This window comes from Chlamydotis macqueenii, chromosome 20 (assembly GCF_036417535.1).
Source record: "Chlamydotis macqueenii isolate bChlMac1 chromosome 20, bChlMac1.mat, whole genome shotgun sequence".
NCBI lineage: Eukaryota > Metazoa > Chordata > Aves > Otidiformes > Otididae > Chlamydotis > Chlamydotis macqueenii.
The window spans coordinates 9,021,547-9,040,706 of NC_141575.1; the positions used below are offsets into that span (position 1 = coordinate 9,021,547).

Genomic DNA, 19,160 nt, shown 5'->3' on the forward strand with positions numbered 1-19,160 from the left:
TGTTTTGCTATTTTGCACCAAACATACTTCAAAGAAAGAAGCAGCTTGGCCCTGGGAAGGCCGTCCCACGATATTTTGCCTGTTTGAGAAACTTTATACATGCAGGCAAAGAGGAGACTTCTGAATGACATGTGCACTTCCTACCTTCAGCCAGAAAACCGTCTGGGTCATGTGGGAGTACTGGAAGTTGGCCGTGCAGGGGTACCAGGCGTACTGAGAGATGCCATCGTTCAAGTCAATCACCTTGGTGCGACACATCTGTGGGAGAAAAAAGAAACACCATAACAGATGTAGAGGACAGTAAGGAAGGATTATGGCTGTTTCAAGTCGGGGAAAAAGTCCAGGTGCACTGCTGGAATAAAATCATAGACAATAATGATGTTTCTAAATACCATAATATTATTCACAAGTTAAGTTTCCAGTTCTTCCCCTTCAATAAGAAAAACTGAAACATGAAAAGGAGTTAAAAGACTCACAGCAGCTGGATGGCAGCCAGCAGTTTCCTCTCAATTTGACAGCAATCAGAACAACTTTGCTCCCACCCAAACAGACCACAACTCTTCCCACTAGAATCAAAGTGACGATCACTTCTGAACACACCAACTCCCAGCACAGACAGCCTGCAGATGCTCTGCACAGTACCCAAGCAATGTCCTACTTAAACCTGCACGTTCCTGTAACCCCAGGGAAGCCACAGATGGCTCTGTGAACTTGGAAGCAAGTGTAGCCAGGAAAGGTCTGGCTCTACAACCCAATTCAAGCAAACTATTCTATGCTATGACTCTTTTCTATGACTCTAAACTAGTTTCTTGGTTTGTTAACCAGTTTCTGCAAGTGGAATCACCTTCTCCCTACACCTACAGCGCTTCCCATGGCAGGCAGCAGAGGGATTATAAACAAGCTGCTCTTTTCAATAAAGAACAAGTAGATGAACATGGATGAACAGCTCAAAGAAGTAAATGCTTGAATTGAAGTACTAGAGAGCCTTGCAGTGCTATCAGGATGCAAGATGTGAGAATGAAGCTGCAAGAAATGGTGGAATTTACGCTGAAACCACAACGCTCAGTGAAGTCACTTCGAAAAAGAAACGTGCATGACCATAGCCTTCAATCCTCCAACAAACATGACAAAGAAAATGCCCACCATGCCAAAGGTTACAACTGCATTAGAAGGATGCTTCCAGGTGAGGCTCTTGGCGCATCTGTAGGGTACCTGTTAAGATTCACAACGCTTTGGTGAGCTCAGTGACTGCCATTACTAGAGTCACGGGGACAGAGGGACTTCCTTGTGGCCACACAGTACAGTGGCAATGGAGCTACAAGCGTAACCCAGAGGCCAGACCACAGTTGTGGTAACTGCAGGAGAGCCCAGGACTGACCCTACAGACCACCTGTGCTAGGTGCTAACTGGAGCCATGTACTCTTGGGGACAGCATCAGATTTCTTTCTAAGACCACAGCCTGAACTGAGCAATCAGGTGGTGATGTGCCATCAGTAAAGCTGTTCCAGTAAGCAATTTCCCTGATCATTAAAATAAAAAGAAAACCCCAAAGTGAAACAAGACAATTAACAGAGATGTTTTTAACCTTTCAAAATCCTATGCCCACTTGATAATTCCACGTGGGACTGGCCTCTTGGTCTCAGCAGGCAAAGCCTGGGCAATGCAAAGCGAGCCTAGGATGCCTGGGAATGAGAAACCAGATTGGCTAAGAGTGAGGTAATCACTTCCATAATCTGAGTCCCTCAAGATCCAGCACAGAGGAATCTATGGGCAAAACATAAATCAGCTTTAATGGGCTGGAAGAAGATTTTTAGTTTATTTATTTTTTAAAACAACTGGGACCAAGCTTCATTGAGGCTAGCCAGTGGATAGTGTTACATTTTACAGCAGAGCAAGGCTTTACATAAACTATCTCTGGCATTTGAAATCCAGGCCAGCAATTCGACATGTACCGTTTCGCAATTCTCCCTTCTTGCATTTTCAGCAGCCTGTCTCTCGTTGGGAGCATGGTTTTTATTTTAATACCTCTCCAGCTAGGGAATTTATCTTACCCACATCTGCAATTTATATGGTCAGAGAGCTCTTTGACATGAACAAAACTCTCATTACTTTTATACAATTTTGTTCTGACTCTTACATCTCCTCCTGCTCGATTGGGCCAAAAAGGCAGTGGAGAGAAACAGAAGTACTGATGTCGGGTGCCTTTTGAGTGCCACTTAATGGATGAGTGAAAACCTGTACTAAGAAATCACCCAGACCTTCACCAAAAGTTTGAACCAAACCCAAAATAAACCCCTGCTGAGGTGGGCTGGAAACCTCTGATAACTTTTAAATGCCTTGTTTGATTTGTGTGTGTGTGTGTGAACTCTAGCACTTTCTGCTTCTGCCTGAGAATATGAGCAAAAATCGTAACATGGCATAAAAAGCCTGTGTTTGAGACATCTGCAACTGCAGTGTGAGGACTGGGTAGACTGGTCTGGTTTGAACAGGTCAGATAAGCTTCCTCTGGCTGAGGCTGATCCATCACTACTCAGACAAGTGTTTCCAAGCAGCACTGGGGTAAAAAGTTCTTTTAGGAGAAGAGTATCATTGAGAAGCGCCGGAAAAGTTGAACAGACACATCATTAGAGTGGCTACAAAAACCTCTTCTACACTAGCTGCTACCTAGCAAACTCAGCTGATGGCAAAAAAAAATGTTCTTTAAGATTTTGTAATAACAATCTGCTGGGATAAATGGTCCCGATCACCTACAGGCTCCACCAGCTCAAGAGGCTCTAGTGCACATGGTAAATCATAGAATCATAGAAGGGTTTGGGTTGGAAGGAACCTTCAAAGCCATCCAGTCCAACCCCCCTACAAGGAGCAGGGACATCTCCAACCAGATCAGGTTGCTCAGAGCCCCGGCCAACCTGGCCTGGAATGTTTCCAGGGATGGGGCATCCACCACCTCTCTGGGCAACCTGGGCCAGTGCTCTACAACCCTCAGTGTAAAAATTTTTTTCCTAATGTCTGATCTGAATTTACCTCCCTCTGTTTTAAAACCATCACCCCTTGTCCTATCGCAACAGGCCCTACTGAACAGTCTTTCCCCGTCTTTCCTGTAGGCCCCTTAAACACATCCCCTTTTCAATTCTACTCAGTTATTGAGTGTCACATGAAAACTGCAAAGTCTGAGAACCATTTGCTGGGAAAGTCTTTCACACATCTGCTTTTAAGGCTTCCCTGCAAGACGGCAGCAGTGCGAAGGCACTTGCTGCTGCAGTACCATCACTTTTAAGCTACACGTTCCAATGGCCTGGGAGACAGCATCATCTCTCCTCATGGCTACAAACTCATAGGGATTCATGGTTATGAGAAATAAATTATTTCCTAACATCCTCCGGTTTGCTACAGTGATGCAAAACAGCGGCTAAAGCACCTGACAGCTGTGGAGGGAAGAAGGGATGGATGTACTTCTTATTTTGGGGTGTTACCAAATACTGAAGTATTTGCTTTGAAAAATGACAGGACTCAAAACCTCACTCACTGGGACTCATCCAGCTTCTCAGACCCCCACAGCAACTGGGATCCATGGAAGCTTAGGATCTGCTCCAAAGTATTCGGGCACTATTTGTATCTACTTACTGGAAGCCCATGTCATCCCCCTCCCTAGGAAGCTGCTTTCCATTAAAAGAGCTGATGTCTGTTCCTCTCAGAGGTTCTAATCCAGCTCGTCTCCCACCCACACGTTTCATACACAAACATCGAGAGACAGAACGAACAAGGCCAGAGAGCGCCGTGGGATCTTCCCACAGGAGGGAATGCCTGGAGGATTCCCTTTGACTGATTTATACAACCTCTTGTCAATCACAGGGACAACATGTTCTTCAAACCGCCTCTCCTGTTTTCCTCCTCTTACTCAAGGGGACCGAGGAATGTGTCAGCAGAATGGGAAAAGTGATACATTGGGAGCGCTTAGTTCATTGCCACATCTAAAACGCATTGACTATTGCAATCAACTCCATTTCCTCATAACGTTTTCCTTCAAGGTAATCCGGGGAAACTTGCTCAAGAGCCCATTTTGGAAGGCACACTTGTGAATGATTCCCAGCCATCCCATGAGTCCAGGCAACATTAAGTTGTGCTGATCGGCTCCTGTTGCAGACAAACTACAGGTTAAGGATCACCGATCCTGCGGACTGGGCACTGGACAGGGTCTCAGCCTGATTGCGCCCAGTGCATGGTCCCATTACGACCTCCTTGGCTTCTCCAGGCCTGAGGCATGGACGATAAGATAAGGATGATATTCCTCCATGTCACACAGATATCTTGAAGGGAAAAGCCCTCAGCCACAAAAAGGTGCTCAGATGTTACAAAGAGAAGGGACAAACATGCACGTAGATGTGTGAAGGCTACACCTCCCCACAGGAGTAGGTTAAATACCAACAGATGCCATCCTACTCTGTTCTTCCCATCGAGCAAACACAGCCAGACACCATGGGCTTTGCACACACTGGTAATTCTCGTCTCTCACATTGTAACATCAAAATAATTCTAAATGCAGACAGGCAAAGCTGCTATTTAAACTAGGATGCTGCCCTACTCAGCTCTGGCACTCGGCTGGCGACGCGGCTGGAGCTGACGTGCCTGTCTGCATGCCCGCAGGCGGCTGGAAACAGAGCAAATCTCCAGATCTGTCTGCTCCCAAAATCCCATCTGTTATCCCATGGCGGGGCTTCCTCCAGACCATGTCTTCAAGCTAAGTAGGGCTGTGAAGGGACATGGCAAGCGCTCGTCTATCAGGCAGGAGCGAGCAATCTCCTTCTGGAGGAGAAGGCTGGAAGTGGTGATCGTGCCTCTGCCTTCCTCCCTCCTGCTACAGACTGTGCCGCTGCCACTTCTGCACTGAGCAGACAACGCTGCGGGTTGCTGGGACAAGATGGGCTATACTCTGTCCCCTCTGCAGAACAGCAACCTCAGGACAAGCAGGAACAGGATCTGTTGGTAAAACCCTCATCTACTCGAGGAGCACACAACACCCTAAGCGAGGTTGTACAAGTGCAAGGAAATATTCACAGACCAAAACGAAACCCGCGGAGGCACAAACAGGACATGTTCTGTTGTTTGAAGATCCAGCTAAAGAATAGATTTCAACCATAATAATGAAACCAAATTAATCTACAATTTTTAGGCAACTGCTCTGCAGAATGTTATTTATATTTAACTCAACACATGCCGCAGAATCCCAACCATGACACAAGCAGCATTTTAACACATCCCTTACAGATGAAAACTTTCTCTCTTCATTGCCAGACATGGGGGCTGGCAGTCACCCAGACCTTTTATTCTTAAATATGTTATTGTTCTTGCAGACCTAAGGTTAATCTTACCCAAGGATGAGAAACTATGGTGCAATTGCTAAATATCAGAAAGGTTCCTGCCTGTTTATTGCCCAATATCATAAGGCAGCTTGACTGCCACATGGACACCACCCAGTTTGCCGACTGCAGCACAGATCTCCAATCTGTTCTGAAAGCTGTTGCACTGTTCTTCTCATTTAGGCTGGGAATTGTGTTGAAGTTACAGAAAAAAAAAATTAAATTGCCCACATTACTGAGTGCTGAACCATTAAAAAGGCCACCATTTGGGTTCCAACAAACACCTCAAAAATCAGCCAAATTCTATGATCACTTCAAACCTCAGGAGCCCACAGAGCTCAGATGGAAATTGTACACACAGGCTTATTCAAGCAACATGAGAAATTCTGCTCTGCGTTTTTGTCTAGATTCTGGTCAGAAACACTTTACTCTCTTCACTAGTTTTCTGGATTTGTCCTGTCAGAAGATTTGAGTCAACAGTTGTCTGCCCAACTATGACAGTCAGCATTGGGTCAATTCAGGTTGGTTTCTAAAACTTAAGGAAAGCATTCAAAGTTACTTTTTCCAAACTGGTACATACATTAATTTTTTATGTGCCCTAGCAATGAGTTTAAAACACCCTGTTGTAAAAATAAAACCAGACACCAAAACCAAATCCGAGATTCGGCAGCATAGGTTATAAGCATAAGATTATGAGAGAAAGTTGTGTTCTCCCTCCTTCAATAGCCTCCTTACCTTCTCATCTGCTGCCTCTTCCTCAGCAGCAGCTTTCCCTTACCTCTGATGTTCATAAACTGCAGCTTCTACTCCAACCTCTCCTCATCCTCTGTGTCCAATATTACTAAGTTTCAGGCTCTTTCTCTGCTTTTGTCTGTTTTCATTGGGGTACTTAAAGGTTCTGATGGCAAAAGATGAAAAACTGCAGTATGTCCTGCTCCAAAGGCATGCAGGCAGGTGATCAACAGAAAAGCTTTATCAACTGGAAGCTGATGAAACTTCTGGGGTAACACGCTGATGCTGTATTACTCCCAGATTCAGTTGGCTCCGAAGTCAGAGGAAATCTCATCTGTCAGTTTTATCCGTGTAATGAAGAACAGGATTTGGCTGTGGGATGGGGAAACAGCTTACATCTCCTGTGGGACGAAATAAAGCCCCACTGCCAGTTGCTATGTCCAGTCTCGGCACAGCTCCTTCCCCTTCGAATCTGGAGCAGCCAACGGTGCCTGGACCTCGCAGAATTAATATTCACTTAGCACATTACTACGGCTTTCTTAGCACAGAGCCCAGTCTTCAGCCAAAGGTTTGGTTGGGTTTTTTTAGTAATTGGAAAGTGACCTTTCCAGGTATGAAAGCACCACAGCTGATAGGACAGAGCATCAATAGTTCATTTGCAATCTGACATGATGATAAATTCCTCTGCTTTACAGTAAAAATGACAGTGTTCAATTCCAAAGGGAAATTTCCTTGGGTAGAGTTCTGGACGTAACACAGGGCTGTGATTCAGAAAGGAGTGGGAGATGCAAGGGCTACTTTGTTTTGTCATATAAGTTGGTTTAGTTTCAGGAAAGCGAATAGGAGCTACAGGGATTTCCATTAGATGATGGCCCAGATTGCATGCGTATTCAATGTGCGTTATTAACTTCAGCTTTCTCAAAAAATGCAGTTATTCCACTTCCAAAGAGTCTGTACAAACAATATATTTCCATTTTTAAATCATGCAGACCTGCATTCTTTGAGTTTTCCTTTGAATTTCTGTTATCTCCAGATTCAAAGCAAACTTCATTTAAAACTGGTGAGTCCAAATCAAAATCACATCAAGCCGTAAACTTCACATGGTATACCTGCAAAGACTGTAAATCTGTTCTGACTGGCCCTATCCCAAACCCACATTGGCTTTGACATCCAGCCAGGTGTAATCAAAATATCTAGGATGCTAGCTGGATCTGTGGCAAAACCAATATGGAGCTCTGATTTTACAACCAAACCCTAACCAGATGATTTCTGCATGGTTCAAAGGATCACCCCAAAGACATCAGTTGAACTGGGGCCAGAAACTACAGAAAAAGAGTGAGAAAAAGAAGAAATAATTATGCTAATGGGCTTTAATAATCAACCCAACTTTTGCACAAGCCCACAAGTAAACGCCAGCATTTGGAGCTGATGATTGCAGTTTGTAGGTGCCCCTGCCTCTTTTGCCATTCAGCAAAGCATGCTGAGAGGATGCAAATGCAGGCGATGGCTCCAAGTGCACGGTAACACAGGATACACTCTCATATGAAGCATGTGAAAGTGTAACTGAGCAATTTGCCATGTGTTTATTCATACCAGACATTTGCTGTTCCTTCAGCACAGCAGCAGGATACAAGAATGCTGCTCAAACAACAGCCTCTTCCACCCCAGCACTGCCAAGATCTTACCTAGGAGGCATAACTCTTAGAATTAGCTCTGAATTGGATTCTGTTATTAAGCTCAAGTTCACAAATACATCTACCAGGAGAAATAGCAGCCAAATGCAACCTACTGGACAGACAGCATAAAGAAAGAACGCCCAAACAACACCCTACGGCCAGCACTAGCCTCATCGAAGCTAAAAGACATTTTCAATCCGCGGCAAAAGCTCCTGCCTACAACTTCCACATCGCCACTGACAAAAGCGTGAAGGCATTATAGACTGATAAGTGCTTTAACAGACTGTATATCCATCCACTGGAGAGTGAGGTTAAACAAATACAGTAGCCAGAACATTATTGTTGGCTGCATGCTCGGGTTCCCGAACTGCCCGTCCCTGCCTTCAACCAGCCAAGTCCACTGCAGTAACGCCTGCACAGAACCGCGGGCCAAGGCTGGCCGTGGGGGTGCTGCAGCAAAGGAAAACAACCCCATCCCTCAGCTTTTACCACTGATGAACAGAGCAAAAGCTTTTCTTTTTTTTTTTTTTTCTCTGTCTCTTTGACTGAAGCACTTCATTTGAGAGTAGCTGGCATCAGAAAATCAAACCGTCAAAGGCAGAGTGCACGTCACACTTTAGGAGGATTTTAAATATGTTTTTATGATTATATTAGTGGATCTGACTCACTGGATTCATTGTAGTTTTTGCCGGCTTGGCCCTCCTGCAAGGCAAAGCAGAACTGGGCTCATTACGATCCACTTGGTAACGTCCCCTTCTTCCCTCCCAAAGCTGGTCCTGTAAATTTGCTTGGACAAAGGGAGCACACAACTAGTTAGGGAAAGCCCAAAAACAACATCAAATCCCTAAGGAACTTCAGCTCGGTGAGGATTTCTCCATCAGAGTAACACACTGGTGGAGGTGGGTGGAGATGCTTAGAAGCACTTGGGCAACACTTCTGATAGGAAGAGAGACAAATAGGAAAAAAAAACCCAAGCCGCATCTTCTTCCACTAGCAAGGAGGAAAAAAACACAATGCTTTCATTTGCAGTGTGGTAGGAGCAGACCCTACATACCCCTCCCCTGAACCGGCCCACGTGCAGACGGGGCACAGGAGTGGCTTCCAAGAGCTGGGAGACGTCGCAGGTGCCACCACGAGCTCTGAAGATTGCTCGCTAAGCTTCGCCTGCGGCTGAAGCAAACAGCCGTGCAGTGGTTAATGTTAGCTCTGACCACATGATCACATTCAGGAAAGGTCAAAAGAGTGATTTTTCATTTAAAAACATCTGTGTGTTTAAAGAACAAAACTTTCTCATGTGCAGAAAACCAGGGGTTTCCAGTGCTTTTATTTCCAGAGTCAAAGTCATGCCTTTCAGCTCTGTTTAGGGTTATGGACCATGTAAACACGCTGTGTAAACCACACGCAACCCTCATCACACAGCGTTTCCACATGCGAGGATAATTGGGGGTGCAAATCCCTCTCTCCCTGGCTCCTTTTTCCCCTCCGAGCTGCTCAGCTTCCCACACCACACTCCCCATGAGCCAGCCGACACCCGATTGTTCTCCTTCCCTATATGAAGACGTACACATGTGTCTAGTCCTCAGGGTCCAAGCCTGCTCTGGGCTGTCAGCGGGCCTTAATTGGATACATCCCGGGAGATGATGCTTTGGGAAGAGGCCCTGGATTTACCAGTGAGAGGGAAGGCTGCGGCGGGGCTCCCGGTGAGGGGCACAGAGGGGAGCTGCCATGAGCCATCCCAGGGAGCCGACCGTGGTTACACCTTGGCAGTCAAAGCTTTTGGGGTTCCCATTCAAGTAGTCAGCGCTACATCAGCGTGAATTAACGGAGATTAAACCCCACGGCTTGTTTTTCTTAATACCTGAAGACACGGCCTGTGGTATGCAAATCAGAAGGCTCCCCCTTGCTTCACTGGGCTCTTCCCACTAAAGCTGCAGAGTAACAAAACCGCTGCAGCACAAACAAATCCATCTGAATGGGTTGGACCATCCAGGGTGAGTCTGTAGAGCAGCAGCCAGCTGCCTCCTCCAGCCCGTGCACATCTCCCCCCAAGCAAAGGTCTGGTTGCAGGTGTCTGGTGAAGCTCGTCATGTCCCTGTAACCTCAGAACAGCCCTGGTTGCTCTGATAAACCTCAAACTCCAACAAATTAAACCAAAAGACCACTTGGAACATTTAATCCAAGCTAGTAGGGGAGTTCACAGAAACTCCCAGCTGATCCCAAAAGAAGTTACTGGGGGGATTCAAGTATGAGTATTGCCTATGAGAGGAAAGTCATGGCTCCTTCAGCCTCCCTGCCTGCCAGGAGCAGGCTCCAGGAGGAGGACTGGGAGCACAGGGGATGGAGGAACTTACAGCTGCTGAGGATCAGCCTTTCTCACCAGAAACAACCCCTAGGAAACAATTAAATTTCCATACAGCGAGGCTTTCCTTTCCCAGCAGGTAAGAGTCACAGTGCAAACACCGTGCAGTGCACCAGGAACACATCTGCTCTGCTAGAAGGGCAGATTTTTCAAAGCTATTTGGATGGAGAAAGGTGGAAAGATCATCTCTACCCTCGTCTTCAGCTTCTGCTCTCTGAGAAGAGACTTGTCTTCACCAAGAGCGATGATGCAAGCGTTAATTACCAAAAAATGGGGAAATAAGATCCACTGCCCAAAGTGCTAAACGTAAGGATTTTTGCCCAGTGACCAAAATGGCTAAGCAGAACTAGATGTTCTCCTGAAATGAGGGCTTCTCCCAGTGAGTAGGTCCTGTGCAGGCAGATAATAGCACTGATCATGCAAATGGCCATTTCCTGGCACACATTACAGTTCCCAGCCGGACCCCGAGGCTATGATGGAAACCCAGGCCCAGGGGAGGCTCCCGCTGATAGCGGAGGGAGCTGGGCCCACTCACCAGATGGGTGAATCACGTCTCCTTATCAGATTCACCACTGCAATGACCTCAGAGGAAACAGTGATCCTCCAGCTTTACAGGCAGTATTTCCAAAAATGAGCACAGATTTGTGGTTCCTCCACGTTCATGGCTCCAATTAAGGCAGCACAATTTAGGAGAGATTTAGAGCAGCTAAAGAGTTTATCCAAATGGTCCCCAGTTTTGTTTTTTTTTCTTTTTAAAGTAGATATTTATTTACAGGTGAGGACAGACGGACTGACTCGAGAGACTTTCATGACAGTGATGGGTAAGCACCGTCCTCCAAAAACCATGCCTTTTACAGACATCTCAAGATGAACACCCTAAAATTCACTGGCATTCAAAATACGAGGTCTCTCATGACAATGTGGGCTAACACGCCTGCAGTACTCCGAACAAGTAGTGCAGACAATCCTTCGGTTAAAAGAAAAAATAAATTCTCCGCTCCTGGCATGAGAAAGTTTACTTTCAGGCTTAAAGAAATGACGGTGTGGTTTTGGGGATGGCATTCCGTTCTGCTGAAGAATAGCACCCTGCCTGCCTGTGTATCCGTGGCTTTGTAGCTCCATTACAATCCTGGAGAGCTCTGTTTACATATTTCACATGTTTTCTTGTGCAGAACATGAAACCAAATTACATAGTGAAGGCCATTATGGCTTTGCTCTTGCACTCGTTTCCATCCCCTCCTTCCGATCACTTGTTTTAATTCTATCCAAAATAATCAACTGGGTATTTTTAACCGTGCTTGATTGACTGGCAACGCTTTGGGCAGGTTTCCTTGCTGCTGCATGGGGAAATCACGCAAAAGGTGGTGAAGCCACATGCCAGAGGGGCAGGGAGAAGACGGCCGGGCCAGGGGTGGGATGAGAAACGCTGGGAACCCTTCATGCGTGAACAAAGCAGACGTGTCGATGCATTTATGCAAAATCATTCTGCTTTGAATGGAGAGGGACCCAAGACAAACAACTTGGATGGGATGCAGGAGAGCTATCCCACGCTTGCGGCTGGACATGCTCTGCATCTAAAGGCTCGCCAGCAGCAGCAGCAGACAGAGAGACTGGCAGGTTGAGGGGCAAGGGCCGAGGAGGGGGGTCTCCTTTCAGAAGAGCGCGTGCTAACGAGCACCGCTGCTGTCGTGGGTCCGGCTTTCCAGCTCGCTGATGCCGGAGGGGGGTCCAAGCTGTTTTCTATTACCGCATGCAATCTGGGTGGGTGGCTGGGTGTACAGTTGATATGACCATAAAATGGTAAGTTACTTCCTAAAGAAGCACATAATCATTATTACCCAAGACAATATTCCTTTCCTGCCTTTCTTCTCACCTCTAGTAACAACAAATGCCATGGAATTCTGCTCTCATTTCGTTAGTGGAAAATGTCTCCTGGCCCTAGGAAGATGGGACCAATTTCCGGCACCTGAGGATTTTGGTTTGACCTTCATCTCTGAAAAGGTCAAACTGAACCTCTCTGGGAGTACTGATGGCTGTTTTGCTCTCTGCATCACCCTTTGTTTCTTTTATCTTTTTTCTGTACAGTACACAAAGGGAACACAGTGTACCAGCCCCTGGTACTCACTGTTCTGTCTCCCTTAGATGACTTGCATATGTGCTCTTGAAAAATTATTCTAAAAACTAAGGGGGGAGGGAAGTGGAAAGAAAAAAATATCCCTTGAGTGTTTGGCAAAATTGCTTGGAATCTCCTCTGACATCTCATTGTGTTCTCTCTGTCCTCCTGTTACACAAATCAGCCAGAGGCTACGACATCAGCCATGGGGTCTGCTGGTTTACGGCTGCCAGGAGCAGAGGAGCACTGGAAGAGGTGGGGATGGAGGGGTGAGAGGAAGGGAATCACTGTCTGTCCTAGCAGGTGATGAGCAGCATCCCCTTCTCTCAGGCCAGCTTTGGATTGACTTTAAGGGTAACATTCTTTCTCAGCCATCTCCTCTGAAACCGAGTCTTTTTTCACGCCAGCCTACTTAAAAATTCCACTTCTCATTTTGTTTTGCTTCAGAGACCTCCGCAGAACACCAAGATCATTCCTGAGCAGAATCAATGGCACCAATGTTACCACACATCTTTGTAGCATCCCTCCACCTTGGTGTGGACCCTTTGCACAGACCACCTCCTCCAGTGAGGCAAAGCAGCAATGCAAAAGTGTGAAAAAGAACAAGTGGAGGTCCTTTGGCAAAAAGGTTGCAAAATCCAGCTTTCCCAGCAAAACAGGTGGGAAACAAGGTTTCTAGCCATTAAAGCAAGGAGTTGGTGGGACAGTTCTCCAGTTCTTTTGTACCAGGAATGAACAGCCAAACTGTGCTAGGATAAAGACTGATTAATTCACAAACGGGATGATGCGACGCCACTGAAGAGCTAAAATCAGATTTAATGACAGTCACTCTCAGCAGGCCCCGAACAGTTCTCTTTTTATCCAAGATACAGACATTTCCCTTTCAAGACATCCTGAACTTCCTAGTCCTGGAGAGGTCTAGGCTCAGTAATGCCCAGTGCCTCCAGCAGCTCTGAAGGACATTGAGGTTTAATCCTTAAACAGTAGCTTTACCTTTCTGTGCTCCGGTTTCCACCTCTATTAAATGGAACAGAAACCAAGCAGTGCGGCTGCGATTAGGCTTAATTAATCTCTGTACACTGAAAAAACATGAAAAATATCATCACTCAAGCCAAAGGAGGAGCATTTCAGTCTGAACTTGCCTGATGGGCAGGGCCAGACTCATGATGCAACTCCCCAGCCTTCAAGCAAAAGACCAAATTGACTGGTTTGTAGTATCCCAAGGAAGGCTGAAAAAAAAAAAAAGATGAAGTTTTGGACACTCTTGGACTAACTTTAGACTTGGAGACTCTGTAACCTAAGCTGAAGCCTTTTGGTGGATCAGTCAGTACTGGAAATGAGCTCAGATGCGTACAGCAAACCTACATTCCTCTTGCGACAGCCTGTGCACAGTATCCAGTTCATCTTTTTCCAGAGCTGGTCTCTGATCACTCATGGTTCCTCCATTAATGGCTTTTCTTAGTGGGATTCTGCCCTCATCCTCCAGAGATTAGCGGTTCAAAGCCTGGCTCTGCTATAAATAACAAAGACATTTGCAAAGCAAATCATCTTATTAAAAATTGGGATTTTTTTTATCCCTCCAACCACAACAAAACTCTTACCGTGTAAGAGCACCAGGACTTGGCTGCGAATTGGGAAGTTCAAAAAGGGCCACTTGCAGAGCCGACAGACAGACAGCCTCCCTCTTCTCAGCAAGATTACCCCAAAGGAAAGGAATGGCTTCTCCATTAAAAGTTGCAGGTTTCCTCTCTTCCCACTCCCGTTCAAGATTACTCTATTTGTTGGCTTTGCTAGGTCTTTGGGGAATCATCTTCAACGTTATAAAATACAAATAAAACTGCATGGCAGAGAACTTAATCTTTTTCTCTTCAATTTTCTTACAGGATTTTCTTACCACTCTTGGAGCTGTTGCTCTACTACGTTATTTCTTCTAGTGTTCAGAATATTTTTGTGCTCCCGTCTTTTCCTTTTGTGGGCAATTTCAGACATACTGCAATCCTAGACATCCTTCTGCTGCTGGTGGAAGAATAGATTTGTTGCAGTGAGCGTGGATGAGTGCAATTGTGGGAACTGTAACAGGGGCAGGAGGGGGCCTCTGTTTGTGGGAAAAATGTAATAAGAATCCTCTTCCACAACTTCTTACTCCATAGCAGCCCCTGTGGGGTATCCGGAGGAGAACAGGGTGTGTTCATCAGTCTGGGAATGAAAACGAATCCCAGGATCTGCTTGTGCCCAGCAGCCTCGGGAAAGAGTCCCCTTTCGATTAACTGTGCCTGAGCTGTGCGGCTTTTTCTGTACAGGGGAAATCCAAGCTCAAACAATGGCACAGGGAGAAGAAAAAATAAATATATATATATATGGTTATTTGGTTTAATCAACTTCTGCACAACTGGGTGGAAATGCAATGGGAAGACGTAGCTACTGGGGGACTGGCCCTTCAAAATCACTAATGCACACACCAGCTTCCAAGCCTTCAGCACACATTGCTGTGACAGGAGCAACAAGGTCACTAATAAGCCACCTAAAAATCCATTAGTCCCTTCTTATAATTCTCTGTTATAATGGTCCAAAGAGAAACTGCAGATGAATCAGTTCTCCAAAAGCAGTGCCACCAGCAAGAGGAAAGGAGAATCGACATCTCCAGCCTCCTGTGGCCAGTCTGCACCAGTCTGCCTCTGCTCATCCCACCCAAGCCATGGAGTAATCCTCCTGAAACAGGCCTGTCAGAGGCTTCCTCTAAAAGCACATCTGTATGGAAAGGACACTTTAGAAAAATATCCAAATCCTTCATGCTCAGTACAACCTATATTAGAAAGAGCGACTAACATACCAACTAACGCACTCAACTCAGCATAAACTGTGTCAAAACAAAATTGGTGTGCAACGAGAGCACGGACATTGTGCTGATTATGGCCATTGCAAGACTTCGGCTGCTTGAACCCTACAGAACAGCCAGCCGTTTACAGTGACCTAATCCACACTGCACGTTCCTACTCAAGCCTCCTCACTGATGCAGCTCCACCAGCGACAACAGAACAGGGACTGTTGGGGTAGGCCGCAGGTTGGCTTTTTAAACTCCTATTTTGTCAGGCCCAGGTGTGCTTCACTTGGTGTCAGGAGGCCATGTCCCACCGGCTCCTGCTGGTAATGAGGTGGTCATCTTAGCTGGGTACAAACCAGTCAGGCAAATAATTCCCTGGGGACTTCCAATACAGAAAAAAATGTAGTATTCAGCAAACAGAGCAGCCAGGGAACCCTTTATCTGCCTGAATCTGTCCTTCAGCTAGTATAAATCTGCCCAGTGCTGCTGCCTTTTTGTAGTCTTTGGCAGCACACACCAGCTGATGACTTAGTGCTAGCAGCAATAATCTTTAGCACAAGAAAGGCCCCGAGAAATAAACAGAGCTGTAGAAAACCCCACACAACCAGAACATCAACACCGATAATATTTCACACACAGCGGATGGCAAGGAAAGGCTGTTTACAAACTCACAGCGAGAGCGGTAGGGAAAGGAGCAGCCCGAGAGCGTGCACAGCCCTCACTGCTGAATTCCTCCTGCAGTCGACAAGAGCTGCGGAGCAGCGTCTGCTTCAAGACCTGCAGAGTATGCTAGATTAGAAAGCAAACTGTAAAAATACCCTGCATCGGTGCTCACGTTTCTGTGCTGGTGCAATGTCGCTGACTGGTCCTCTTTGGCACTGAATATGATGCTGTCAGAACTGAGAATGTTTCTTAATCAGCACTGAGGAGCGGCTGCCAGGAAAGTAGAAGTGACTGTCTATCAGTCTCGCTTCTGCAGAAAGAGCGATTGTTTAAAGGGGGGGGCTCTTTGACCTTTCCATTTTTCAAATGTGTATCTCTTCACCAAGACTGTGTCGTTCTTTGTAAGCAGTTTGTTGTTCAAAACAAATCTTAGACTGTGAACTTTTTTCTCCTCCCTTAGCATGTTGCCATTCGGCAGCCTCGTACCAACCAGCGGTAAGGAACCAGCACGTAAGATCCAGCTCAAAATAACAAATGCGGGCAGCGTACTTCTAAGGAACAATCAACTCTGCAGAAATGGGCAGCGTCCTTGGTGAACTGAGGTGCGGGGTGGTCATTCTGCAGAAGTAACCCTACAATAATCAGGAAATGTTCTCTATCTTGTGCTCACCAATAATCCTCCAACAATAACCGTGTGCATACAGGCAGAAATTGCTGAGAAATACCACAATAACGAGCAAACCCGCGATGCCTACACCCCAGAGACGGCCTAGGCAAAACTATGACAGTCATACAGAGAAACGGGTGTTAAGATATCCAAGGATGAGAAACATCTTAAGTCATGAAGGACACACTTAAAATGCTTTAAAGCACCTTGAGAGCGCTGGAGCAATTATAAGAAACTGTGATGGCTAACGAACAGGCAGCTTATGTATTCTGTATATTGCTGTGCATGGCACTCAAACGTATCTTTCACGGCATTCTTGATGAGAAGCCAACACAAATGCCACTCTGCTTAATCAGGAAACTACCCAGCAACAACACGAAAAGTTTGCACAACACCGGCAAGCACACAACCTACTCTGAAAGATATCTGGGTGAGGAAAGGTGCTCCTTTCATCAAGACAAAAAACCCCTAAGGCTCCATGCTTGTGCAGATAATGAAGCCAAACATGTTTACACACCAGCGATCATTACATGCAGTGATTAGAGGAGATCTCGGGTTAATTTTCATCTCCGCTAGCTAACACAACGATGACCTGCTGCCCCGCCTAACCTCTCCAGAGTGACAAGTCAGGTGCTTTCACAAATCGACGAGGTTGTCTTGTTCCTGGGGAAAACAAAGACTTTCTCAACATACGTGATTAAAAAGGTCACTGAACCCCATGCACTCAAACTGGTGTAATAGGACCAGCTGAGCTACAGCAGAAATTCCTTTTGCTGGAAGTAAATAGCACACTGTTATCTCCCCAGGGGCCAGGCCATAACAGGAGGCATGTTCCCATTCACTCTGCCAGTGTGCGATATGCTAGTGCTCTTCCTATAAATACAACAGCTTTTTCCCCCCCCCCCCCCTGCTTTTTTCTTTTTTTTAACAAGGCTGTGACAACTTCATCTCATCTGGGTACAACAAACACGCTTGAGTTGTGGCTACGCAGCAGGGCTTTCTGTTGCGTGCACACGCGGTGGTGGTTTTTCCACCACAGGACCGTATGTTACCTACTGCGTGGCGTGGGTGCCTTGCTACCAGCGCATTAGGAGAAAACCAGGGCAGGGCTCCGTAGTGGCTGCATGGGGACAGAGTGCTTGGGGACATCAAGCGGCACCTGAACTGGAGACAGTGGGCTTTGGAGTGTACTACAGCACAGGGAGCTCGAGGAGAAAAAAGTTATGAAGGCACTGGTAGGGGTCCAGAGGAAAGTTCCTTTTACAGTGCGAAATAATAAATGAGACCATAACAAAAAGGCAATACTGGGCTCGGGATTCTGTCTTGGTACTATGCCAGCTAACCACGCTTCGTGCATTTAAAACTGACCTGGTCATTAATTCGTTACAGACTCGTGCAATGCGAACAAGGCCAAGTCTCTTGGATAAAGATGTTTTCTCTTGCAAGCCAACTGGAAACGCTCAGCGTTTACTATTCACACAGAAATCTGCTCATCATATCTGTGACGCGGCATTCCTCTCGGCACTGCCCACTCCAGACACCTCCCAGATAATCAGACGGTAAGAACGACTTGGCTGCGTCAAACCAGAAGTCCACCTAATCTGCTGCTCTATCTCTAGCAAGGGACAATGGTGGATGCTGAAGGAGGAACGTACAAAGCAGCTCTTCCATTTGATGATCCTTTCAATGCCGTATCCTCTAAAAACCCAACAATAAGCAATGTGGGCTTTCCTGAGTCAGTGGGTTGCATCTGGACTGTTGCACCTACACCATGCACAGCTCTCTTGTCCTGGTGTTTATCTAATGTCTTTTTTGAACTCATTTGGATCTAATTCTCTCCGGGGAAAAAAAACAGTAAAGTTATGGTAACTGGAGCTCTTTATGTTACAAAGGAGATGTGTAAAGAAGGGAGTTAAAGCTAATGAATGGCTTTGGGAATGGATGGGACCTTTCTCAGAATAGAACAATAGGGTGCTTTTGTGAAACTGGGAAACAGAAAACACAAAACTGTTTAAAAAGAACACTCTTTTGTGTTACTCTGCATTAGCCTTCAGAACTCATCCCACAAGATAGTGCCCTGTGCTAGGTGCAGAGAGCTTGTCTGGTCTTTTAGGTGATGATAGTCAAGGTTACTCCTACACAGCTTATTGAATTAAATAGGCCACAACTTCAGCCAGTTTTCAGTTGGATGACTGGAACTGAATTTCATTTCAACCAGGCTCAGAAAGAGGGAAACTGATGTCAGGAGCCTCTCTTGGTGAAGCACCAAGTTAACAAGCAGCGGTAACATCACACACGAATGTTGACCATCTAGATGCGCTCATCAATATTGCTCCTTGCTGGACTTTGCTTCCTAGGAGAGGAAAGGAAGTATGCTTTCTTACCTGGGTTGCTGCTGGCTGACCGATGACCACCCATCCTGGACATTGCTGGTCACTATGATGCGAGACGGAGACGTTGGAAGCCCACTGATCGAGGAAGCCTTTGGGAGTGTAAACGCCACAGTCTTTGATGCTGGTCATTTGCTCAAATTCCTCACATACTCCATCGCCATCGTGGAAATAGCATCTGCTGGGTTCATCTGCCAGGTGAAAGCAGAGAAGAGAAATCACAAAGGAGTAGCTACATAGGTCTGCAATCTAGTTGGTTGTGTATCTGCTGGACCAGGTCACTGGGAAGTGAAAGCGTTGGTCACTTCTAAGCAATAGCAAGGTGACTTTAAGAAAGCCAAGCAACAACAGTCAACTTTTGTATTGGGCAATCCCACAAGAT

The 19,160-nt window shown here is 46.1% G+C and overlaps 1 protein-coding gene across 2 annotated transcripts in view; it reads right to left on the reverse strand.

Moving 5' to 3' along the window:
* The window catches only part of PAPPA (pappalysin 1), a 181,167-nt gene that overhangs the window by 53,721 nt on the left and 108,286 nt on the right, over positions 1-19,160 (reverse strand). For both annotated transcript variants that reach the window (XM_086763700.1, XM_086763699.1), the window contains exons 10-11: positions 18,773-18,969; positions 145-258 (exon numbers count right to left, since the gene is read on the reverse strand). In XM_086763700.1, coding sequence (XP_086619826.1) covers positions 145-258; positions 18,773-18,969 — 311 coding nt within the window. The remainder of the gene's footprint in view (positions 1-144; positions 259-18,772; positions 18,970-19,160) is intronic.